This window comes from Salvelinus fontinalis, chromosome 26 (genome assembly GCF_029448725.1).
Source record: "Salvelinus fontinalis isolate EN_2023a chromosome 26, ASM2944872v1, whole genome shotgun sequence".
NCBI lineage: Eukaryota > Metazoa > Chordata > Actinopteri > Salmoniformes > Salmonidae > Salvelinus > Salvelinus fontinalis.
In genome coordinates this window covers 25,868,826-25,895,250 of record NC_074690.1, presented here as the reverse complement: position 1 = coordinate 25,895,250, position 26,425 = coordinate 25,868,826, and the positions used below count along the sequence as shown (strand labels likewise).

General features: G+C 40.0%; 1 protein-coding gene across 3 annotated transcripts in view; it reads left to right on the top strand.

Annotated features, from left to right (window-relative positions):
• Positions 1 to 23,018, top strand: part of brinp2 (bone morphogenetic protein/retinoic acid inducible neural-specific 2) — a 134,362-nt gene extending 111,344 nt beyond the window's left edge. For all 3 annotated transcript variants that reach the window (XM_055883268.1, XM_055883269.1, XM_055883267.1), the window contains 2 exons: positions 12,747 to 12,969; positions 18,397 to 23,018. In XM_055883268.1, the coding sequence (XP_055739243.1) occupies positions 12,747 to 12,969; positions 18,397 to 19,516 (1,343 nt within the window). In that variant the 3' untranslated portion in view covers positions 19,517 to 23,018. The remainder of the gene's footprint in view (positions 1 to 12,746; positions 12,970 to 18,396) is intronic.
• The last annotated feature ends 3,407 nt before the right edge of the window (positions 23,019 to 26,425 follow it).

Here is a 26,425-nt window from a genome sequence, read left to right as displayed (position 1 = left end):
AGACAGGATCTGCCAGAGCCGCCAACCAGACAGGATCTGCCAGAGCCGCCAGCGAGCCATGAGCAGCCAGAGCCGTCAGAGAGCCATGAGCAGCCAGAGCCGCCAGAGAGCCATGAGCAGCCAGAGCCGTCAGAGAGCCATGAGCAGCCAGAGCCGTCAGAGAGCCATGAGCAGCCAGAGCCGTCAGAGAGCCATGAGCGTCGAGAGCCGTCAGCCTGCCATGAGCGTAGAGAGCCGTCAGTCTGCCATGAGCGTCGAGAGCAGTCAGCCTGCATGGACCTGCCAGAGCCGTCCAAACAGGACCTGCCAGAGTCCTTCAGCCGGGATCTGCCCCTTGTCCCGGTGTTGCCCCTTGTCCCGGTGTTGCCCCTTGTCCCGGTGCTGCCCCTTGTCCCGGTGCTGCCCCTTGTCCCGGTGCTGCCCCTTGTCCCGGTGCTGCCCCTTATTCCAGTGATGGTCCTTATCCTGGTGCTGCCCCTTGTTCTGGTGCTGCCCCTTGTCCCGGTGCTACCCCTTGTCCCGGTGCTGCCCCTTGTCCTGGTGCTAGCTGTTTATTTAGGGGAAGGTAATGTTTGGGTGGTCAGTGGAAGGGGTAGAAAGAAGAGGGGAGTGACTATGGTGGTGCGGGGACAGCGTCCTGAACCGGAACCACCACCGTGGTCAACTGCCCACCCGGACCCTCCCCTGGACTTTGTGCTGGTGCGCCCGGCGTTCGCACCTTGGGGGGGGGGTACTGTAACAGTCCTGACCTATTTATGTTAGTTTTTATGTGTTTTTGGTCAGGGCATGTGTTTTGGGTGGGCAGTCTATGTTATCTGTTTCTATGTTGGTTTCGGTTTGCCTGGTATGGCTCTTGATTAGAGGCAGGTGGTTTGCATTTTCCTCTAATCAAGAGTCATATTTAGGTAGGGCATTTCTCACTGTTTGTTTGTGGGTGATTGTCTCCTGTGATGTCTTCGTTATGTTTCGATGTATTCACTTTTGGAGCTGTTTGGCTGTTCGTATGTTTCGATGTCCGTTCCTGTTCGTGAGTTTACGTTTGTCTATGTAAGTTTATGTTCAGGTTGCGTCAACGTCGTTTTCTTATTTTGTAAATTTTGAAAGTGTTTGTTTTGTTTCGTATTGCCATCAGTTTTCGTTATTAATAAATAAAGATGGCATATTTCCCTGACTCCGCATATTGGTCTGAAGATCCTTCTCTCCTCACCTCATCCGAGGATGAGGAAAGCGACAGCTATAACACTTGGAAAGACGATGACATTTCGAAAGGAGACAAATATTTAGTAGTCGAAAACTTTTGTCCTCATTGTGATGTCGTCAGATTGACTTTAGATGAAGTATAACTTTAGCTCGCTTACGTTAGCATTGCTAGCTATTTTTTTTTACAAACTTTGCTAGTTAATGGCAAAATTCCTATCTCTAAAGTATATTTGACAGCATCAAAATGATGACAAAGTTGTTCACTAGTAATTATTTGCCTACTTTAGAAATGTCATCGTATTTCCAAGCCACTATACTCTAATTTAGCCATAGAAATCATTAACCCCCATTAAGAATGACTGGGCACCACTCAACTTTCAGCATCAGTACTGTATGTCTGAGAGTGGCTTGAGCACGTTGATAACAATGGTGTGACGCGACCAAGTGACTGCGGTGCAACCCATGCATACTTTTCTAGACTATATTGGTGTTTTTGTTGTTGCAAATTGAGCTAATTGTAAACAAATGTTTTTTTGTCAAAACATTGTTATTGAAAAACATTCAACTGATGTCAGGGATTATTTGTGAGTACAGCTCAACTCAGTAGCTAATGACAATGAACTGCCTTCTTTCTGTTTGTAAGTGTAGGCATTGAACATGGACAGTTCGTGAGGCCAGGGGTAGTCTCCATTGGCTCAAATACATTGTGACTCACACTGTTGAATCCAGCTAATCAAATATCATAGTGCTAGAGTCACTACAGTTAATGAGGATCTCGTTAACAGCTTTAAGCACAGTCCTTTTTTCAGGGCTTTGTAAAGGCTGTTTAATAAATACTAGCTATATCACGTTTCAGGTAAGACCCAGATGCAGACCACGTTGAAGTAATAACAGTTTACTAATCCAACAAGGGCAGGCAAAAGACAGGTCAAGGGCAGGCAGGGGTCAGTAATCCAGATAGGCGAGGCAAAGGTACAGGACGGCTAGCAGGCTCAGGGTCAGGGCAGGTATAGGTCAGTAATCCAGATAGGTGGAGCAAAGGTACAGGACGGCAGGCAGGCTCAAGGCAGGCAGAAAAGGTCAACACCAGGAAAACTAGAAAACAGGAACAATCAAGAGACAGGAACAGAGGGGAAAACGCTGGTAGGCTTGACGAAACAAAACAAACTGGCAACAGACAAACAGAGAACACAGGTATAACTACAGAAGGGATAATGGGGAAGATGGGCGACACCTGGAGGGGGTGGAGACAATCACAAAGACAGGTGAAACAGATCAGGGTGTGACAAGCTAAGTCTGTGTTGTTGTACTGGATGTGTGAGTATTGTGTGGGCTGGTCCACCACTAGATTAAAAAGGCTCTATGTTACTTATTAGTTACAATAACTTGGGTGATTATTATGTCTTCTTTTTTTAATGTAAATTCTATTTTCATAGCAAACAACAAGAGAGCTGTCTGTCTCTGTGTGTGTGTGTGTGTGTATGTCTGTCAGCATAGAAAGTTGTATGTGAATAGTGTAGTGTAGTATAGTTGTGTAAATTCAGCGGTACGGTTACCCATCGGGACAATAGAAAACGGCCTTCACTAAAGGTGAAGAGGTATTTATAGTCCTTCATTACTCATGTGAACTCAGCTCATTGGTAGAATTTAATTTAAACAAAATGTGGTATTCATAAATTCACAATACCCTATTAACAACGTTGAGCTTTTAATTATTTTTCTATGTTTAAAGGTTAAGCAACAGAAACTAAGTATAGTCAACTCCCAATGCCTGAAAGGTAGACAGTGCCAGCCACGTTACAGCAAGTATCTCCCAGGTTGGCTCTTCCCTCTTGAGCTACTAAGCCCTAAGCCCATTTCTGAATGTACTTTGCAGCATAAGCCTTGCAAACATTTTTATCTTTACTTTGCCCAAGGCAACAAACATTTTCTAGCTTGAGGAGAGATGAAACTTCCTCATATTCCCTACTATGAGAGCAAAGATTTATAGTTTGTTACAAGCTCTTCGATAAAGATTATAAGGGGTTCTCTTCAATCAGGTCCGCTTTGGCCAACATCCACATAGCGGTTGTTTTGGCGGTGTCTGGGGTGTAACTGGTTAGAGCTGTCAAATCCACAATGGCCCCCGGCATTATACCTAAAGTGGACATTTCTATTGGCTGCACGGAGTCACAATAGCCTTGTTTACAAGTTGGAACAGTATAATGTGTCTGTCAACTACACCTCCATTAGGATGATATAAATCTTAATTATCTTGTTTGAAGATTTTTTAATTTGAGTATGAATATTTCTATATAGCCTACGCTTTCTCGCTCTGAACTTCTAACACGAGTGGGGTGGGTGTGGCTTTGTGACAATGATCCGATTTGGCTCCAATACAGTTCCACCTCCAACACGCCAAAACATCCGCTATGCGGGTGTCTGCTATCCCCGGTTAACGCTTGATCTGATTGAATTTAGGCCTTACTATTAGAAAATGTGTTTTGAACAGTATGATCAGGGCAGTGACTATGACTTCCCAGTGTTCGTCCCAAATGGCACCCTATTCCCTATATAGTACACTACTTTTCACCAGAGCCCTTTGTGCCCTGATGAAAAGTAGTGCCCTAAATAGGGAATAGGGTGCTATTTGGGATGCAACCCTTCTGTCCATTGTTAATTCCCATATGCCTTTTGACCTGCCCAAAACAAGGCATTAGTTTAAGTAATATTCTTTTTGCAACATCAATCAAAACCCAGATACAACTTAATAAAAGTAAGAAGATAAGCTGTGGGTCAGCATTTTAAAAGCACCAGAAAATCAGTACTGTAATAGAAGGTGAAAGTTCTGTGGAATGAAAACCTACTTATTGTGTGTATGTATTGACATGTATGTGTAACTGATTGATGCATACACACACACGCTACATGTTAATAGTTTTAAATGTATGTAAATTGTAAAGTATTTTGTCTGTAATATCTTATTCTTTATGTGAGACTAGCTGTCACCATTGGCGTCAGTTAACGGGATTCTAATATAATCTAATTTTTTAAAATAAACTAAAGAAAGTGCACACATTGGGGTGGCAGGTAGCCTAGTGGTTAGCGCGTTAGACTAGTAACTGAAAGGTTGCAAGATCGAATCCCTGAGCTGACAAGGTAAAAATTTGTCGTTCTGTCCCTGAACAAGGCAGTTAACCCACTGTTCCTAGGCCGTCATTGAAAATAAGAATTTGTTCTTTAACTGACTTGCCTAGTTAAATAAAGGTAAAATTAAAAAGTGTTTGATGGTGAGGAGGAAAGGTGCTGTAATTTTTACCTGGTCTCCCATGCAGGGAAGCAGTGTAATCAAGGATTTAAAGGGGGAGGTGCTGAGACACATAGGCTACCTTTGTCATGCACAAGATTTATAACTTTGCAAGTCTATTGACACTATTCACAATACTGCATGTCCGCCTCACAAAAATTACATCTACCATAAAGGGAATTTAAGGTCATGTTTGGTACATAAAACAAATACGATTAAACAATATAATAACTGTGAGTGGGAACATAGTTAAATCGCATCTGTCGTCCTCCAACTAGGCCACATGGCTTCCTTTATATACACAACCTTGATAATGCCCAAGGTTAATAGATTTTATTATCCAGAACCATCAAATGCAAAAAAAATATATATTTTAATGAATGAGGATTCTAATGGTTACCTGGACCTCATTTAGCATTTCATCATAACGGCTGGCAGACCGTGTATATTTTGTCTTAAGGATTAAGAATCAGTGTACCATTTTGTTAAAGATTAGAGACAATTTCAAATAATAGACAGCAAGTAAACTATTATAACAGAGAGCCAATCATCATCCTAGTTTACACTCTTAGAAAAAAGGTGCTATTTAGAATCTAAAAGGGTTCTTTGTCTGTACACATAGAAGTTCCCACTTTAAAGAACCCTTGTTGGTTCAAGGCAGAACCCTTTTGGTTCCAAGTAGAACGGTTTTGGGTTCGATGTAGAACCGGATCCCAAAATGGTTCTGCCTGGAACCAAAAAGGATTTTACCTGGAACCCTTTTTTCTAAGAATTGTACCTGTCAGATACTGTTCGTGGAAGACGTTACACGGTTATGACAAATGCATTCTCTGACAGAGTGATAGCTGATGACGATAGCTAACCTGGTAGCAATGTTGATACTATTTATGGAGTCAAAAGGCGAATTAGTACTGCTGGGAATTGCCAGGGACCTCACAACATGATATTATCCCAATACTTAGGTGCAGATACGATATGTATCGCGATTCTCATGATTCTATATGCATTGAAATCCAAGACTGGAATTTTATTGTGATTCGATGTTCCAAACATATTGCTCACCATATGTCTGCTGCTGAGGGATAAGAGAGTGCCATGAGAAAACGACTTTTGATCAGTAATGGAAATAAGTCCTGAAAACAAATTGGCTCCCTATTTAAAAAGAAGATGGAGAACAAGCTATGAAGGAAAAAATACTGGAGTTTTGGTGCAGGTACAGCCAACTAGCGAGAAAATAATCTTGCAATATTTCCAAAGCGATACGATATATCGGCTAAAAGAATATCCCAATATGTAACTGCATCAACTGTATTCCCCCATTAACACTAATTAGAGGAATATAATGTATTTTTCCATGGCAATACATTCTTACTATAGAACACAGAAGAACAAATTACTGTCTCATTCCCAACTGCAGCTTGATGGTGTAACATTGGAGTGTACTGCTTTCATACTGTAAGAGCAACAAAACAATATATTCTTGTTATGTTCCTTGGTCAGGTTAGAGAAACTGGTGCCCAACTACAAGAACTGGGCTAGATCCAATAGATGACTCAGCTCAACAAAATGTCCTTAGAAATGTTCCCAAAGCATCTGCTTTAGTCAATGGACAGCAGGCGTCCTCTATGGCACTGAAATTACATATTTTGGGGAAATATCTCATTCAATGCATTACTCACTAAGTGTATAAACCATTCTCCTCAGGCAAGTATTCTGAGAAATAGCTGCTGGGGAAGCCTGAATGATTGACCCCCTCCTGTTCACTAAATCTATTATCCAGGTTGGATCTTACCGCATGACTTGGTGAAATATTCCACAGTCAATGCTAAATAACTTGTGGGTGTCACGTTCGTAATAAGGACGGGACCAAGGCGCAGCGTGTGTTGAGTTCCGCATCTTTATTTGCAGTGAAACTTCTCAATAAACAAGTAACGAAACGTAACCTCAGTGGTGCTACAAGCACAAACACAAATACAGGTGGGAAAAATGTCTACCAAAATATGATCCCCAATTAGAGGCAACGATTACCAGCTGCCTCTAATTGGGAACCATACAAAACACCAACATAGAAATAATGAATGAGAACACCCCCTAGTTACGCCCTGACCTACTACACCATAGAGCTCTCTATGGTCAGGGCGTGACAGTGGGCTTACTCAAGCTTCTGGTGTTACCTTCTCTGTTGTCAAAGTTGACCTGGCAGTAGTAATGCAATAATTTGTCATGCATATTAATAATACCCAAAAGGGGTTTGATCTGTACAACATGAGGTAAAAGGGAATGTTCTAATGGTATTCTAACGAAACTGTATTTCTCAATCAATTATATCAGAAGCAGTACTACTGTACTGTGCTTTACATCCATGAAACGGATGGTTCTTCTGGGTTATAAATTGTAGCAAAGCGATACTGTAACACAATGATCACCAACAAGGGCAAAAGAGTGTACGACATTAGCTAGAATGAGCATCCTAATTCCAATAAATATTTGATGATGATGTTATATTGAATGTCAGATTTGGTTTAATAGGAAACATTTCAGTACAGCTCCTTATTCATAGTATGCAACATAAACCCTTAAATGGCAACAATAAAAAGCCCAGATTCCCAAATATAGCCAAATTGATAGTTTGTCTTAGCTCATGTCTATAGCCATCCATGATCAAAGGAAACATTAATCATGAATCTGTAGATTTTTCCTAAGAAATCATAAAGCTATCATGAGTCTTGCTCCACACGTTAGCCCTAAATACTGAAATATCTGAGCCTTGCAGATCAAGAGCAAGAGTCAGTGTCAGGTTTTTATGTTTCAGCACCAACCCTGGAAGAAGGAATCATTGTAGTAGTGGAAATTGATCTCCTTTATGAGTTTGTCGAACCTTAGAGCACATAGTGGTGTTTTTCCATGCTAAAATCACCCACCAGAGTGCAATAAGCAGAAACCTGATAGCATTGGTTTCCCGTGTGTGCAAAGGTTGAATATATTTATTGTTCATGCTTTACCAGCACTGACAGAAAGTGAGGACAATTTCTCATATGAAAAACGTTCATATGTTCAAGGCAAAATAACAAGATACTTGATTTCTTGAAGAAAAGCTCTTGAAAATATAGTAATACTACAGTATTCCTTGAGCCTACAATAGGTGAAATATTTACTTGTCTAATGGGAAAGTTGCTAGTCTCACATTAACAAAGAATGCTGCTCAGACAGCATTGTGCTACTTTGTGAGTAATCTCGGTTAACCCATACATGTTAAGAGAAGTGATTAAGAGATGCTAACACCTGTGAAATCATGATTTGTCTAAATAACCGGAACTGCTGCTGCTCGTTATCCTACATATCACATTCAGTCCTGACAGATTCTTCAGTTAACAGGCAGAATCGGTCCGCAAGAGATTACTTTGTGACTTATCCAAAGGGAGAGAGCCCTTTATAAGCCATTTACAAGGCAATAGAGATTAACCTTCAATGCAAATCAGATCCTGCAGTTTACTGTGTGGTATAATATGTCATTGGATCAGATCATATGTCTTGCTTCCTCCCACTGTGCAATCAAAACCAGTGCTTCTGCTCATCATTATTTGGTTGTGGGCTGGGAGTAATACATACTTGACCTATGGTTTTTCATAGTCTTAGACTTTACATTGGTTAATAATAGAATCTGGAAACATACTTAACAAAAATAGTGTTTCAGTCTAGTCTAATAATGGCAACAGCAGCCATATTTGATCACATAGCAGGGCCTTTAGTTTGATTACATTATTTGTTATACCTGATGAGTCATTGAAGTTCATATATGGTGTCTTAGCCCACAAACTTTACAGCACATCTCAAGTGGTACGATTTCATTCTGAAAAGATTTATTTGTGTTTTGAAAATTGAACGAGTCTTTAAGGGACTAAACAAAAGATCTATTAAGATATGAATGTAATTAGTCCAGTTCCGGATCACATTATATGCCACCAGAAAGCCTAGTAACGATCAACTAGTTTATTTGTGCTGTGTGCATGATGTCTTTCTTATCTGATACAGGTTGTATTTTCTATATGCTCAGTCTGAGCCCAACAAGATCCCCCCCTCAATATCTGATATTTCAAAATCTGATACACAGAGAAAGTGAAAGTGTTGTTCGTGGTCCTGTCTCTGGAATATAAAGTGTTGAAAAATGTCATAGGAGAATAGGAACCTTCTTCATAAAGAGCTAGCATCAACTGCAGTAGTTCCTACAGATAGTTTACCAATCCCGACAAGTTTTACCTTGAAAGAAGTGCCGTCTTTATGTCAGTGTACCATATAGTGCACTGTAACTATAATGTCAAATACGGTGGAGGCACTGTATTGTAGTTGCCGTCAAAGTGCCACAAGCAACCATTTGATGTCTTTGTGATGATAGCTTGACAGCCATGTCTCACTGTGTTTTCCACTTGAAGTATTCCAGTAGGAGTAGTATACCCATGGAAAGAAAAAAAGGAGACATACATTTGAAAGAAGGATGGTGAACTTAGATCTCTCTTAAAGGTCCAATGCAGCCATTTTTATCTCAAAATCCAATCATTTCTAGGTAACAATTAAGTACCTTACTGGGATTGTTTTCAATTAAAGTGGTCAAAAAAATATTTAAATAGCTTCTTAGCAAAGAGCAATTTCTCAAGCAAGAATTTAGCTAGGACTGTCTGGGAGTGGTCTGAGTGGGGAGGGAAAACTGAAAACTAGCTGTTATTGCCAGAGAGGTTTGGAACTCTCTCTTATTGGTTCATTAAGTTAAAACAGGCTGGAATTTCAGGCTGTCTTTTCAAACAGCTCTTACACTAAAAGGGCATTTTCATAATTTTCACAATTTCACAGTATTATTTCAACCTCATAGTGTGGAAATATATATAAAATGTAAAACAATCTTAATTTCCCCCCCACAAAGAATCCCCCCCACAAAGAATATCACATTTACATAAGTATTCAGACCCTTTACTCAGGACTTTGTTGAACCACCTTTGGCAGCAATTACAGCATCAAGTCTTCTTGGGTATGACGGTACAAGCTTGGCACACCTGTATATGGGGAGTTACTCCCATTCTTCTCTGCAGATCCTCTTAAGCTCTGTCAGGTTATATGGGTAACGTTGCTGCACAGCTATTTTCAGGTCTCTCCAGAGATGTTTGATCGGGTTCAAGTCTGGTCAAGGACATTCGGAGACTTGTTCCGAAGCCACTCCTGTATTGTCTTGGCTGTGTGCTTAGGGTCGTTGTCCTGTTGAAAGGTGAACCTTCTCCCAAGTCTGAGTGCCTGAGCACTCTGGAGCAGGTTTTCATCAAGGATCTTTCTGTACTTTTCGCTGTTCATCTTTGCCTCGATCCTGACTAGTTTCCCAGTCCCTGCCGCTGAAAAACATTCCCACAGCATGATGCTGCCACCACGCTTCACCGTAGGGATGGTGCCATGCTTCCTCCAGACGTGACGCTTGGCATTCCGGCCAAATAGTAATCTTGGTTACATCAGACCAGATAATCTTGTTTCTCATGGTCTGAGAGTCTTTAAGTACCTTTTGGCATACTCCAAGCTGGCTTTCATTTGCCTTTTACTGAGGAGTGGCTTCCGTCAGGCCACTCTACCATAAAGGCCTGATTGGTGGAGTGCTGCAGAGATAGTTGTCCTTCTGGAAGGTTCTCCCATCTCCACAGAGGAACTCTGGAGCTCTGTCAGAGTGACCATTGGGTTCTTGGTCACCTCCCTGACCAAGGCCCTTCTCCCCGGATTGCTCAGTTTGGCCGGGCGGCCAGCTCTAGGAAGAGTCTTGGGGGTTCCAAACTTTTTCCATTTAAGAAGGATGGAGGCCACTGTGTTCTTGGGGACCTTCAATGCTGCAGACATTTTTTGCTACGCTTCCCCAGATCGGATCCTCGACACAATCCTGCCTCGTAGCTCTAAGGACAATTCCTTCGACCTCATGGCTTGGTTTTTTCTCTGACATGCTGTGGACTCCAATCAAGTCGATGAAACTCCCCAAGGATTATCAATGGATATAGGATGCACTTGAGCTCAATTTCGAGTCTCATAGAAAAGGGTCTGAATGCTTATGAAAATAAGGTAATTCTGTTTTTTATTTGTAATAAATTAGCTAAAATAAAATACTGTTTTCATTTTGTCATTATGGGGTATTGTGCATAGATTGCTGAGAAGAAAATATATTAAATCAATTTTAGAATAAGACTGTAACATAACAAAATGTGGGAAAATGTCTGAATACTTTCCCGAAGGCACTGTATGTTAATAACTTGTTCAATCAAAGCAATGGAAGAGAGATGGGGATTTCAAGGGGGGTTCCTTAAATAATTCAGGTGCAGGATTCAGTAATAACAACATTTTTTAAGAGTAATCCATTGAGAAATGGGAAGATATTATATCTCTGTATACCAGGCAAACAACGACATTGCAAAAGCATCTGCTCTGTAACATACAACTCAAAGATACAAGCTTTATGGCAGTGCATTGTCCTCATTTAAAATATTGGTTTCACCCTGCCTAATATCAATAATAGTTGCAGGGCTGCCATTCAAAACCATGATTCAAAAACCTTGTTTTTGAGATAAATAAACAAGCCCAGCTTGCTGTCTGTTCTGTTCATGGTTATATGAATCACTAATACGCCCATCAGAATGAGACTGGGCTGTGTCCATTATGGGAAATAACCACATCCCTTTTTCTGACACATTTTTAAAGGCCTACATTTTCCATGAATGTGAACATAAAGTCACAAGTGCCAGAAAAAGGGGAATAGACAAACACATTCCTTTTGTGTTCTGTGAATCTCAATGATCATTCAAATGGCCTGGGTTATACAGAGCATGTGGAGGGAAGCAGAGGCATTGATCACTCCAGTTAATGGCACCATATCCTACATCCCAAATGGCACCATATCCCCGCTCCTATGGGCCCTAGTTAAACGTAGTACACTAAAAAGGGAATAGGGTGCCATTTGGGACATCCAATATGTTTCACATGGTGGGTGAGCCTGACAAACAGCAAGTCGATGCACCCTGATTTTCAGCTATAGGGTGCAAGGTGAAAGATTTGTTTTTTATTAGATGATATTACCACTCTATAGCCTTGGCTTGACAGGTGGGTGGTTAGAATCCATAAGTACATGCTAGGAAGATGTGTCATTTAATGAGGGCATAATGTAGTGTCTAACCACATATGAACATATGCTGTTACTCTGCCTCCTCGTGTCAAAGGAGACCACATCTTCGGAAGTAGGTAACCATAAGGGAATAACATCTATGATTGTCTTGTACCAGATATGTAAGTACAGGCAGGTACATAACAGGCTACTTATCACTGCTTGTTCTGTTTTCCAAGAAAAAGGGAAGTAGCGTACAGTACCAGTCAAAAGTTTGGACACACCTACTTATTCAAGGGTTTTTCTTTACTACAGTTAGTGTTCAATTAATGCATGTGAACGCATGTCGACAACATAGTAATTTAGTAAGGTTTTTTCAGTAGCAGTTCCTCTGGTATTATGCCCATGTCAACAGGCAGGAGGTCTAACGAGATAGAATGCAATCAAATAATTTACCATTTAACAAAGCATTTTAACACTGAACAAACGAATGGATCCATCAAATACCTATTGCGACATCGCATGCATTTGAGACTGATAGTATGAAGAGAGGTGACACCGCAGTCTGATGTGTAACCCAATTGAGCCGTTGAATGTGATAAACTAAAACTTCATGTTTTCAACTAATTTGGTGTTGGCTCTGGGAGCCAGAGGTAGCTCACTCAGGATCATTGAGCACTGTAAAGACCTGAGCCTGTCAGTTTAACTACAAATGTACTCACTACAGTGTTGCCAAGAGTAGCATACAGGAATATAAAAGTTCCAGCCCCCATAACAATTGCAGGTCTCACTCAGTTGGACTTTGTAAAAAAAGTACTGTGTGTCTTCATTGCAGTGATTTGATAAGATACTTCATAGCAGCTGCATGGGGAGATAACTTGCCTAGGGCATAAGTAGGAAGTCTCTGGATGGTTTAAATTGGCACTGTAGTGAAATAATATAATGATAATGTAGAGCTGTCCATGGTAAATTAGGGATATGAACCATAATTGCACATTAAAAGGTATAATCCATAATATAAATATCTGGTTACAATTTAAAAAAGTGAAGAAAATAAAAATATATTGATGGTTGTGAAATTATTTTCTTTTTTAAGATTAAAAAAACTAATCGTGTTTTTATGGTGATTGTTTCTCAATTTCTTAGATGAATTCAAGGCCTTCATGAAAAAACTACCAACGGACCGTTTTTTAAACACATCCATGGTATTCAAGTTTTGGGCAACAGATGCAGCTCTACAGAAGCGCTACAGCCAATTGGAGATCAGCACCAATTTGGTTCTTGGGAAAGCCCAGAAGATTGTGAGGAAACTCTTCACTCTGAGCAAGCGCTGTCCCAAACTGCCAAGGATCAGCCTCTCTAGAGAAAGGTACGAAAATGGGAACATCACATGCTCTTAAATGATTGCTCAAATATATTGTAATATCTGCCATATCAGATGAAAACTTGTTTGTATTGCTTTTGAACATCTTACACCTACTTTATTGGTAAATTACATAAATTAACTATTACGTAAAACCACTTGATGGCATTTTCTCATCATTGTTTCCTCTTTTATATCAAGTTATGTTGTTTGGGTCAGGTCTTCATGGTCTTCACCCTTGACTTTTTCCCCATTTTGTGGTGTTACAGCCTGAATTTAAAATGGATTTAATTGAGAAGTATTCAACACGTTTTTTATGGCAAGCCTAAATAAGTTCAGGAGTAACAATTTGCTTAGCATGTCACATAATAAGTTGCATGGACTCAATAATAGTGTTTAACATGATTTTTGAATGACTACCTTAACTCTGTACCCCAAACATACAATTATATGTAAGGTCCCTTAGTGGAGCAGTGAATTTCAAACACAGATTCAACCACAAAGACCTGGGAGGTTTTCCAATGCCTCACAAAGGGCACCTATTGGTAGATGGGTATTTAAAAAAAGAAGATGTTGAATATCCCTTTAAGCATGGTGAAGTTATTAATTAAACTTTGGATGGTGTATCAATACACCCAGTCACTACAAGATGATACAGACATCCTTCTTAACTCAGTTGCCTGAATGGAAGGATACTGCACAGGGATTTCACCATGAGGCCAATGGTGACTTTAAAACAGAGTTTAATGGCTGTGAAAGGAGGATGGCTCAACAACATTGTTGTTACTCCACAATATTAACCCAATTGACAGAGTGAAAAGGAAGCAGGTACAGAATAAAAATATTCCAAAACATGCATCCTGTTTGCAACAAGGCATTAAAGTAATACTGCAAAAAATGTGGCAAAGCAATTCACTTTTTGTCCTGAATACAACATCTTATGTTTGGGGCAAATTCAATACACCACATAACTGAGTACCACTTAGGGCTGTTGCGGTGACCGTATTACTGCCAAAGCGGCGGTGATGAGTCATGAAGACAGTTAAATTCCATGTGACCGTTTAGTCATGTTAATTAGGCTTCTCCCAGCTCTGATGCCACTGATGGTCATTAGTAGCCTACCAAACTTGCTAACGGCCTTGTACTCGGCACTCTATTGTCCCTCTAATCACTCTGACATCAATGCAAATTTATCAAAATCTAATCAAACATGAGCTCATGTCACGCAACATTTCTATAGGCTATGTAATTGGGCAAGAAAACAGAGGAGGAACCCATCTGCTTTCTGTAGGCTAGGCCTACTATATTTATTTCTCAACTTTCCTAATATTAATCACATTGCTTATATTTACAACAGGAGTATTGCCTACCTGGCTGGCATGAAAATGAACCATGGGAAAAGCGTCCTCCTGTCACGTTCCTGACTTATTTATGTTAGTTTGTTATGTGTGTTAGTTGGTCAGGACGTGAGGTTGGGTGGGCATTCTATGTTTTCTGTTTCTGTGTTGGTTTTGGGTTGCCTGGTATGGCTCTTAATTAGAGGCAGGTGTTTGGCGTTCCTCTAATTAAGAGTCATATTTAGGTAGGCGTTGTCACAGTGTTCGTTGTGGGTGATTGTCTTCCGTGTCTGTGTAATTGTTTGCACCATATGGGACTGTTACGGTTTGTTCGGTTTGTGTAGTCTAATTGTCCTATTCGTGCGTTCTTCTTGTTTTATGTGAGTTCGTTATATAGGTCTGTCTACACCGTTTGTTATTTTTGTTAGTTTATTCAAGTTCGTGTTTTTTCGTTAATAAAATGTCATTTCACTACGCTGCGCCTTGGTTCCCTCAATACTCCTCCTCTTCCGAAGATGAAGAGGAGGAGGACCACCGTTACACCTCCATTCACTATTTTTTTTTGTTTTTATCGATACAGGTGCATGATAATGGTCCATTGTAAATCAAAACAAATTTCAAACAAATATTATTTAGTATAATTAAATACAAGATTAAATCAAGAATAGTTTGATGACAATATTAGCATATCACTTGTGAATGATGCCCAGCATAATAAACAATGTATTTTTTTGCAACTTTTTCTGAACATAGTCGCACACATCATGTAGCCTAGCTCATAGGCCTAGTTTGTTTCACAACTAATGTGGCCAAATAACTTCTTAGAATTAAGAAGGGATGTAAAGCCTAACTGGCATCCATAAGCAGCGAGTGAGTTTAAAGTTTGTGGCAGCTAATTTTCACCATTAAAATTCACCTTTATAATAAAAGCATTACATGCATAATTGCATTTGCGGTCACATTTGAGAATGGTGTTTCTCGCTAATAGAACATTCACGCTTATAGCCTACTACCATGCGCGCATTTCTGCACTTATAATGTGAAGAAATATCCTAATAGTTTATGAACATTTTAAGCTAAAAATGTTCTGATCTGTTGCGTCAGCCACATTGCATAAAAACGTTTTTTTGATGGTAGTGGTTGTATGAATTTGGGATCTATCGCATCCCACAACTGTCCCAGACTATGTTTGGAATATTTATTTCTCACACAGAATAGGTCGACCTTTTCACTATGGAGGATAGTAGATTGACATGGGCTAGTGCTTTTGCTGTTCGTTAGGCCTACTCATGTTGTTGGCTGCCGAAAAGTAAATGTGGACAGTTCTTCCAATATCTTCAATATGCACCTCGGAATTGGATAAGGATGCGCACAGTTGCATCCCCGATGTGTCGGTCTTCACTTGTAGCCTGTGAGAAAGATCTGATCACGTGATGGAGAGCCATGTAAGTGAGAGGTAATTCAGAGCGTGCAGCACTTGGGGAGAAGGGCACAATGCAAGCACTCAGGGAAAAAGGTACAACGCAGCACTCAGGGAGAAAGGCACAACACAGCACTCAGGGAGAAGGGCACAAGAGAAGGGCACAACGGCCACTAGCCGCAAAAGGCATGGATTCTTTTAGGGTGCATTACGGCAACACTTTGTTAACCGCTCAACACAGAATAGCTGCATGTGCGCACTCTCTCAAATCGTTTGGAGAAAATACCCTTTATATTTTATTCAGCTTTGTTCAATTGCATTCTTCAAACTATAAAATAATGCCACGGAATTCTAAGCAAATCTTGTCTGCTAAATTAACTAGTGTAGCCCACAGCCATTTGGCATAGCCAGATCAGGACCTAACCTAAGGACAACTCAGAGTATGCTATTCTGTTCTTCTGAAATAGACTACATTTTCTTCATATCATGCTTCTTTAGAACTGTCTAAAATAAATAATGGATTTATTGTGAAGATGTAGGCTATATTACATGGATTTATTAAACTAAAATGTAGATGTTCCAAAGGTCTGCATCAATGGGTTGTGTGGAAGCCAGGAGATGCTAAATGTGTTTATGTTTATTAGCGGTCAATTACCGTGAGACCGACAGTTATTTGCTTGACAATCACCGGCTGACGAAATTTCGAAATTTCGTGACTGCCATAGCCCTAGTACCTTCTCTCCATATTTTTAATCATAGTGTTGGCTGCATCATGTTATCGGTATGCTTGTAATCAATAAGGGTTGGGGAGTTTTTAAAGATAAAAAATAAACAGAATGGAGCTTAGCACGGGGCAAAATCCTAGTGGAAAACCTTGTTCAGTGTGCTTTCCACCAGACACTGGGAGATGAATTCACCTTTCAGCAAAACAATAACCTAAAACACAAGGCCAAATCTACATTGGAGTTGCTTACCAAAAAGACAGTGAACGTTCATGAGTGGCCAAGTTACAGTTTTTACTTAAATCTGCTTGAAAATGTATGGCAAGACCTGAAAATGGTTGTCTAGCAATGATCAACAACCAATTTGACAGAGCTTGAATTTTGAAAAGAATAATGGGCAAATGTTGCACAATCCAAGTGTGGAAAGCTCTTAGAGACTTACCCAGAAAGACTCAGCTGTAATCACTGTCAAAGGTGATTCTAAAATGAATTGATTCAGGGGGTTGAATACTTATCAAGATATTTTAGTGTTTTAATTTTCATAAATGTTTTACAGATGTTATAAATGTTCTTCCACTTTGACAATATAGAATATTTGTGTAGATTGTTGTCAAAATAAATTATATTAAATCCATTTTAATCCCACTTTGTAACAAAGCAAAATGTGGAAAAAGTAAGGTGTGAATACTTTATGAAGGCACTGACTTGGCTGAGTTGTCTCATTAAGATGCAATTTGTTATCTGGTGCTGTGAGAAAACCAGGGCAAGAGTCTGAAATGAAAGAGAGGGCGAGAGAAAGCTGTTTAGTATCTCTGCCCCGATTGAAGTGGTCTGTATGATGTGAGGTCTACGATGGCATGTCTTTAATCAAGTGCTCTTAGAGACAACAGGTTGGTGTTATTAACGTCTTGCCCACTGAACACTTCAATTTCTTTGACAGCCGCTACACCTCTGGCTGTCATTCACTTCCTTAACTCTGTTCAAACAAATAAAAACAATCTATTCAACTCAGCTGAGCCAGAAGATGTATTCTACATTATCATGTGCTATATAATCCCTCATTTTGATATGCATGCCTGCGGAAAGGAAAAGTTTCATTTTTTAGCTTTATGTTGTGCAAGTCCCAATACAAAACCTGTTGAGTAAAACTACTATTTGCAGAACCAACTACTCAATAGTGCCTAGTAGAAAGTGCCTAGTAGAACATTTTTAATTTATGTACAATATTTGTGTCATTTTCCCCCTAAATGAGGTTGCACAAAAATATCTAATCCTACCAAAGCTTGTACATAAATAATGAACACAGATTTAATAGCAAATTCACTTTATAGTGAGCATTATGTATAATAAATCGACAAATAGATACAATCTAAGAATGATTTAGCAATAACATATTGGTATTTTAAAGAACAAGTATGTTCTGCAGGATCTGGAATACAAGTTCTGCATAATTCAATAGGGATGAGAAATAGTGTGAAATGGACGCTGGAAGACATACTCCAGAGTAAACTGAACAGTTGGGAGAAGGATCTTGTGTGTAAGACCCTTGCTATTCTTCTGAATCCCAAAGACGGGCGATAAGCCTTTTAAAGGCCACATCAATCATTATTTGACACTTACTAAATGGGATGATGTTAAGTGAACGTTAAGGGCTATATTCCGCGATTGAAATGTAAAGGTTATTTCCGATTGAGCCGACATATGCAGCATTTACCCTGAATGCAGTCTTTGCTAAAGTGGGAATATTGCCTTTAAATTTCAGCTTTTGCTGTAAAGCTGAATTTCTGCAATGTGCATTGAATATAGCCCTAAGACATTGTCATCACTTGTCTCCTGTATGCACTCCTCTCTCCTTTCTATAGGGTACAATAGTGTAAGTCAAAGGTAACATTTTTAAAGTAAAGATGATCAAAGTCAAATTATGTTTTTGAAAATAATGCTCTTTCCTCTTTAGGACGCCAGGATTTTGGCTGAGCAAGGCCCAGTCACTCCTGTACTGCAACGAGCATGGAATCCTGGGCACGTTTTCAGAGGAGATGCAGAGCTGCACCTGCACTGCAGAGCACAGTAGCGCCTGCCAGGGGACAGTGCCCTGTGAGGTCGGAGAGGGGTCAACCTGCCTCTCATGTGCCCCGGACAACATCACCCGCTGTGGCTCGTGCCACCTTGGCAACATCCTGCACCTGGGCTCGTGTCGGCCCAACATAGCAAACTCTCTGGACCACTACCTGAACATTGACTTTGACATGCCGGACACAGAGGTCAAGTATCTGCTCCAGCAGCTGGACAGTCGCATGGAGGTCCATGCCATCTACATCAGCAATGATGTGCGTCTGGGCAGCTGGTTCAACCCGGCCTGGAGGAAACGCATGCTCCTCACTCTAAAGAGCAACAAAAACAAATCCAACCTCATTCATATGCTAATGGGAATCTCATTCCAGATCTGCTCCACTAAAAACAGTACCCTGGAGCCTGTGCCTGCTATCTATGTCAACCCATTTGGGGGCAGCCATTCGGAGAGTTGGTTCATGCCTGTCAACCAGCAGGACTTCCCAGACTGGGAGAGAACTAAATTGGATGCCTCTCTGCAGTGCTACAACTGGACGCTGATGCTGGGCAACAAGTGGAAGTCCTTCTTCGAGACGGTGCACATTTACCTGCGCAGCCGCATCCTGACCGATGACCCCACCGTCAACGAGACCCTTTTCTACGAGCCCTTGGACCTGGACGACCACACGTCCAACCTGGGCTACATGAAGATCAACAGTCTCAAGGTGTTCGGCTACAGCATGCACTTTGACCCAGAGAGCATCAAAGACCTGATTTTGCAGCTGGACTACCCGTACACACAAGGAACCCAGGACGCAGCCTTTCATATGCTGCTGGAGATGAGAGACCGCATCAACCGGCTCTCCCCGCCCGGAGTGCAGCCATTGGACATCTTTTCATGTCTGCTCCGCCACAGGCTTAAGCTCTCCACCAGCGAGGTGGTGCGCATCCGAGACTCCCTCCAGATTTTCAACTCCAAGCTGCCCAATTCCTCTGAGGCAGAGCTGGGCCAGTTATGCAGCTAGCTCAGTCTAAATTAGGGTCCAGGAGTGCTGCGCTGCTGGTTACTCTTCAGTCATCCGCCAATTTATCCATCTGGTTTGGAAAACATGTACATATATTTCTGAGATGTCTAGAACATTCCTATACACTTGCTGAAAGACTGTGGTGTGTGTTGAATCTGTTGAATGTGGAGTGATGTCATGACAACAGATAATTTTTAATATAGAAAGCAAGGAGCTCAGATGAGTTTTCAAAAGGATCACTATGGCTGTTCATCTGTTGGCATGAAGTTAAGGAAATGGAACAGGATTTCCCTTTCTAACTTTTTTTCTTTGGTTACAGAACAATTTCATTTAAAAGGGAAAATATGATGTGCTGAATGAGTTGTTGATTATGCTTAACGGTTTATTTTGATAATCATTCACATTTTTTTATCCTTGCCTTTCCATTTTATCTTGCGTTCAAAACCATACAAGATGTGTATTTGTGCTTAACATTTGGTTGAGAAGCCCATGACTGAATCGTTCTATTCAGCAACATTACTTGACCAAAAGAAGGTGAACATTGTGGCAAACTGAGTGGCATAAATGTCTTAAATGTTGAGTTTAGTTTTTCAGCTGACTTCAAAAGGAATTCTTCTGACATGGTTACAAAAGGTCTGTGGATACAGCTCTGTAAATATTGCTCCATCTATGTGGAAAGTGCACATAACTTTTATTTGATAACCAAGTGCAAACACCCCAAAAATATTTGTAACAAAAAAAAATCATGCCTTATAATGGAGAGTCAATGTTCAGATTAAAAGCACATTTAGTTAAGTTTAATTTCCAAGCTAGATGTTTTGAATATATTTTGCAAACATAACACCTTTTTTTGGAATAGGCTAACTGTATTTGCATTCTAATGAGTACACTGTATTGTGGATCTTACCTGTAAATGCAAGTCACAATTCCAGTTAAACATATTGCGGAATTTTATTATTTTTTTAACTAGTTCTTTAACTCAAATGTTTATTAATGGTATTCACGGTAGGCCTAGATTGGAACTCAAATAAATATGAGCTGATAAACTGGAGACCATGCATTTCTCTTAGTATATTCCAACTGGATATGTTTCAAATCTTTTACATGGATTGTGATGGTTTAACAATTGACCAAACTGCTATATCTGTAGCATATGTTAAAGTACTATTTGACCTTTCATTATCTCCAAAACCTACATCTTTAGTGAAAAAATGCTGTCATAAATCTACTGCTGGAATAGGTGTGTTTATAGGATTTATCAATTGTACCATTGGACAATTGGAACATTTGGTCTCGACAAAGAACACATATTTAAATGTCCCTCTTCACTGTACGAATCCTCTTTGTTACCATGAAATGGAATTACCCTGGGTGCTTCCTGATAAGATTAATGTTCTCTAATATATGAAGTGCAGCATTTGCAAGTTAAAAGTAATTTCCAAGGTTGCCACAGAGCACGGGAACCAAACACACATTGTCACATTGCATCAAACTCACTATGCCTCTGAACAACCTGGGAAAAACATCAAACTATTTTAATGAGATGGGAGTCACAAACACAGAGTTTGTAAATAAAAGTTATTTATCTTGATGTCATCTAGAAATCACCACTTGCCCTTCAGCTAATCGTCAGGACAGTGAAGGACACCCAATCAATCAAGGAGGGTCTATTATGCTGTGTAAACATTTCAAACATTCCCACAAGAAAATGAGGGAAATGGGGTTGGCAATTTTTCTCCAATGATTTATTATGTTTTGAGAGTCCAATAATTTAATTGAGGTATTGTGGTATTGGTCAAATAAAATCTGGTTCTTGTACTTCTTTTTTGCCTGTACCAGTGTAGGTCATGTAGTACAGTTATCAATTACAATTTGGATTATAGGTTCAGGGAAATGTTAGAAATACAAAGTGTCTGGAGAATAGATTATTATTAGCACACAGAGAAAGAGAGAGGGGGAGAGAGAGAGGGGGAGAGAGAAACATTCAAACATTCCACTCCAATTCCACATCCACTTGCATATCAGTCTAAAATCTAAGCATGCAAATGAATGCATTAACTCTCCTTGACTTGATTGGCTAGCCTCTTGTTACATGATAGACAGTACACTGAGTACAGCAGATGATTTCACAGAGCATTTATTTGCCATGTATTCCTTTCTGTTTATTGCCTTTGACTGCCTCTGACTGCCTCAGTCCATAGGACAGTAACTGACGGTTAGCATGGCTGCCAGCACACAGCACTTATCATACCACCCAGATGTTCTTATTTCAAACTCTGTATTCTTTTATGTCAATCAGTGGTGTGATTTGTTTCAATTTCTTCCAATTCTGCCACATTGGACTTCTTTTAACATTTGAGGCACTTCATTGTTAACGGCGGCCGTCCTTGAGCTTTTTATGGCCACCATGTTCAAGGCTGGACAGCTCTTTTCACGTGTGCTCTATCCATTTTCCATTGGTGAGAGGACGCCTGACATGTAAATATCCCTGTGGAAGTAAAGGGTCTTCCACAATGCCAACACTGTCACTTAGCAGTGGCCTGTTTGTCTGGTGTGCAAGTCTTAGGACTGGTGCCAATGTCCTTAGGCCTCAGAGAGGCATGACCTCACTATTATGGTTTATAACTTATTTCATATGTGGGGGACATCTTTGTTTCCACAGGGTGCCGATCTTAGCTTTTCAATGGGTAATGATATGAGAGAATGGCACCACTATAAGAGGTTATCATTACAGTTTGATTTGAATGTCATCTTTAGCTGCCTTTATTTAATTACATTTTCTATATCAGTATTGCTACCATCAAAATCAAACTATCTATAAAGGTGGTAGTAACATGGTTTAAAGATTTGAACAAGTTGTGAACACTTACAATGATCAATTATATACATTTATCTCTGATATAATTACAGTTATAACTTGTTCCTATATTTCTACCATGTCAGTACCTATGCTGTAAAGTACACTACTTATACAAGCCATTCAAGAAATAAGCAACAAACTCTCTGTGTGTCTAGCTTGTACTATTCCTGACATAATTAACCCAAGCAATTTTTCCGTACAGTATGAAAGGTAATTGTCGTTCGAAAAATGTACAAATATTTCCTAAACGCCTTCAACTTCTGTATGGTTTAGAATAAGATGTTGTTTTGGCCCTGAAAGCTACAAATGTCCAGAACCAAAGTGCTGAATGTAAATATTCTTAGGTTGACTCCATCCACTTTGATCAGACTCTACTTCACACAGCTCAATCAAGAATATGAAATATCAGCTCAGTATCCAGCTGAAAGAATTATATTTGATTATATGATCATGTTTTATGTATTTGTATCTGTACATACTGAATGAGGCGCTACATACACAAACATACTGATATGCTTACTGGTTGGCTCTGTAAAGAACCGTTTAACTTTTTATTATTGTTTGATCAAAAATATTTGTTTCTCTCAATGTTTTAACAGGATGTAAATGTTCTTATATTAAATAATAAAAAAGAACAACTAAGTTTGCGTTCCTTTGTATTCTCTCCATATAAAAACAATGAATTGGATACACGGTATTTCAGATATGCAATCGAAAGACATTGGCATATGTTACCTTTTTGCAGCTGCGTATGTGTTCTGATAATGATATTTAATTCTGACTACTTTCGATGTCAGTGGAGGCTGCTGGGAGGAGGTATAGGAGGACGGGCTCATTGTAATGGCTGGAACGGAATAAAAGGAACGGAGTCAAACGTGTTTGTGTTTGATACCATTCCATTTATTCTATTCCAGCCATTACAATGAGGCAGTCCTCCTACAGCTCCTCCCAGCAGCCTTCACTGATATATGTGTTGTTATTGCAATGTTACTCTGCAGTGAGGTGCAAACTTTACTTTGGACTGTCGTCGTGGATACAACCGCAAATCAATACATATTAGTACCTGACAAATGTCTGGTCTGAATGAGAAGAAGAGTAATATTTAAATTGAATAAAGTTCATGGTGGTTTATTTATCCCTGCCAAAAACTCTTTAAGAAATAAAGGTCAGCCCAGAAAAAGAGGGAGAGAGAAATTTGCATGCAAGCATTCTGTGCTTGGGTAAAGATCTGTGAATCGATAGGCTGACTGAGGGCTGACAGAATGACAGGTGCTGGAATTGCTGAAGGACATCTGGGGAAGGAGGGGAGACAGAGAATCTGACAGCTAGCTTTAATGAATAGTAATTATTTCCCAAGTAGAAGTGTGTCTGTGCAGCATTGGGTGGAAAAACTGACACCAAGCAGTCAACACATCTGTTTCAGCTACATGTCATGACTGTTGGAGGCTGTGATTGTATACAATGCATATGTATTATTTGATGCCCTACATCGAATCGTGGCACGATGCCAATGCTGAAACTCTATGGCCTTTTGTGTGAACATGTTTTGAAGAAAGGCCTTTATAATGACAACTTCTCAATAGCTTAAAGTTATTCAGCATCATGCACAGGAAGTAAGGGTGAAGTAATGTGTGAGCAGAAGAGAGGACCAATGATAATCCACTTAATTCTAAATTGACATGATGAGGTGAAATTAGGTGACATTTAATGATGTCTGACTGCAAACAAGACACAACAACACAGTATTTCACAATAAATCATAGATTTATAATGATTTATAAAAGACAAGTGAGTATCTTCACCATAGTGCTCTTAATCTTCTCAGTCTTCAAGACCGCCAAGGTAAGTTACATTTTAAACCGAAGTATGGAAAGTGAGAATTGACTCACAGTATCCTCAGGGCTGAGAAATTGTAAGGAGGATTGTCCAAAAATAAAGAAATATAAAAGGACTGGCTTTCTAGATCTCTTCGATGCTTTAGGCCATGAAACAATAAGAGGGCAAAAGAGGGCTTCTTATTGGCTATGACTCATCTGAAGCTGCACTGTGTGGCCTCGAAGGGATAGTTCGGTATTTTGGCAATGAGGCCCTTTATCTACTTCCCCAGTCAGATCAACTTGTTGATACCATTGTTATGTATCATGCGTCCAGTATGTAGGGCCTTATTGCCAAAATCCCAAACTATCCCTTTAAAAGTAGATTTTTGGGGTTCTCAACATTTGAAGATGACAGGGATACAACCACTGTATTAAGTCATTGCAAGGGGGTTAGATACGATACAAGGTTTCTACAAAAAATCTTGTTGCTGAAGCCTCATTGATGGAATGTGGGTGGCCAACTAGTGTAATGGTATTGAACTTGGCAAACAATCAATAGCAATACTAAAGGCTCAATTAATACCTTGAAGAGTGTGGAGGGGAGTGGAGGGGAGAGGAGGGGAGTGGGGGGGAGAGGAGGGGAGTGGAGGGGAGAGATGTGTGTCAGTCTTTCTCAAGTGGTCTGGACTTCAAAGGAGCTGTTTGATATACCATATTTTTGTAAATAATGACAATCTAAAATGACCAGTACAGGAAGTAGTCACATTAACTTCATGTTTAGTCTTCAATAAAAGGTTTACGTAGGTAGGAATTCATGTTTGATGTGAGCTGAAGTGAACGGTTTCATTTATCACGTTTTATTTTATTTCTCGACTTAATGAATTAACTGATACAGCTCTCTTGTACCACCATTTGAATAGTGTATTTTGGATTGAAATTATATGATAACAATGTGTTATGTAAATGGTAATCAGATCTTGGGACTCTAATCGTAGTCATGTCTGCAGCAATATGGGAGGAGATAAACCAGTGCAGAAAAGATGCATGCACCGTATCTTGCAAAGAAATCCAATAGCCTTGAATACTGAGTAGAAAACCACACGATACTATGCAAAACATCCACCAGGTCCTCTTGGGTAAACGTTGGAAGCCAGCGAGGAGAGAGAAGAGGCAAAGAGGAGGAGAGGAGAGGGGGACAAAAAAGTTATCTGAATCATCAGGGGGGAGTGAAAGATGAGTTTAAGAGAGATCAGTGATGTGCGAAAACATATGCCACTTGTAGGGTTTGGGGTTTGTGCGTAAGAGCATGTGAGAATGGTTTTGAAAGAGAGAAGCTTTGAGAAGTTATCAAGGTCAGGACGTTTGAAGTGTCCTTGATGCCATCAAAGGGTTATTCTCTTCAAGTGGTGACAAGAGGAGGTCCAGTTATTCCAAGAAGTTGCCCAGGGGACATGGACACTCTAGAAAAGAGCAGCAGATGTATTTGCCACCACCATGTTCAGAGGGACACCACGAGAGCAATAGAGGGAAAATGCACATGACAATCCAACAGGGACATGGATGATGGTTTATCGTTGTCTGCATTGAACACAGGGGAATCTATGGAGAAATTAGGGTCACACCCGGAGGAAGTTGGAATTGTTAAAAGTTGTGTAGTGTCCACACGACAGAAAACATGTTTTCAGGCAACAACATAAAGTTGGAGAGAAAGTTGGATCGGGAGTTAGCTAGAGTTTAGCCAGATGGCTATATGACAGATTATGGGACGAGATTTCACAAAAACAAAAGAACAGGGACCAAGACACTATTTCAGTAAAACTAAATCAATAGCCACTTATGTTGCTAGCTTGTTAGCAGTTTTCTGTTTGGCACAATGTGATATGCTGGGAACATTGGAGACACACAATTTAAAATGTTGGGTTTGTATACTCTAGTTCTTGTCCACACCAAAACTGTGTTTAAATATATTGTCTGTCTGCCACATCTTCCTTCCTATTGTCCACGGTCTTGTCTCCGACACACTGTCATGATTTCATAGAGTTTCAAATATATATATATAAAGGCAAGTATTTTAATACGGCTGAGGTTATTTTTGTTTTGAGAAACAGTGAAGCAAAAACTACAAAAGGAGAGGCAGAATTCACTTGAATTACACTCAAAATACAAAACGTATTGGCTACACTACAATTAGAATGGGTGTAGTAGCTTATATATCCTCAAATAAGACTGATC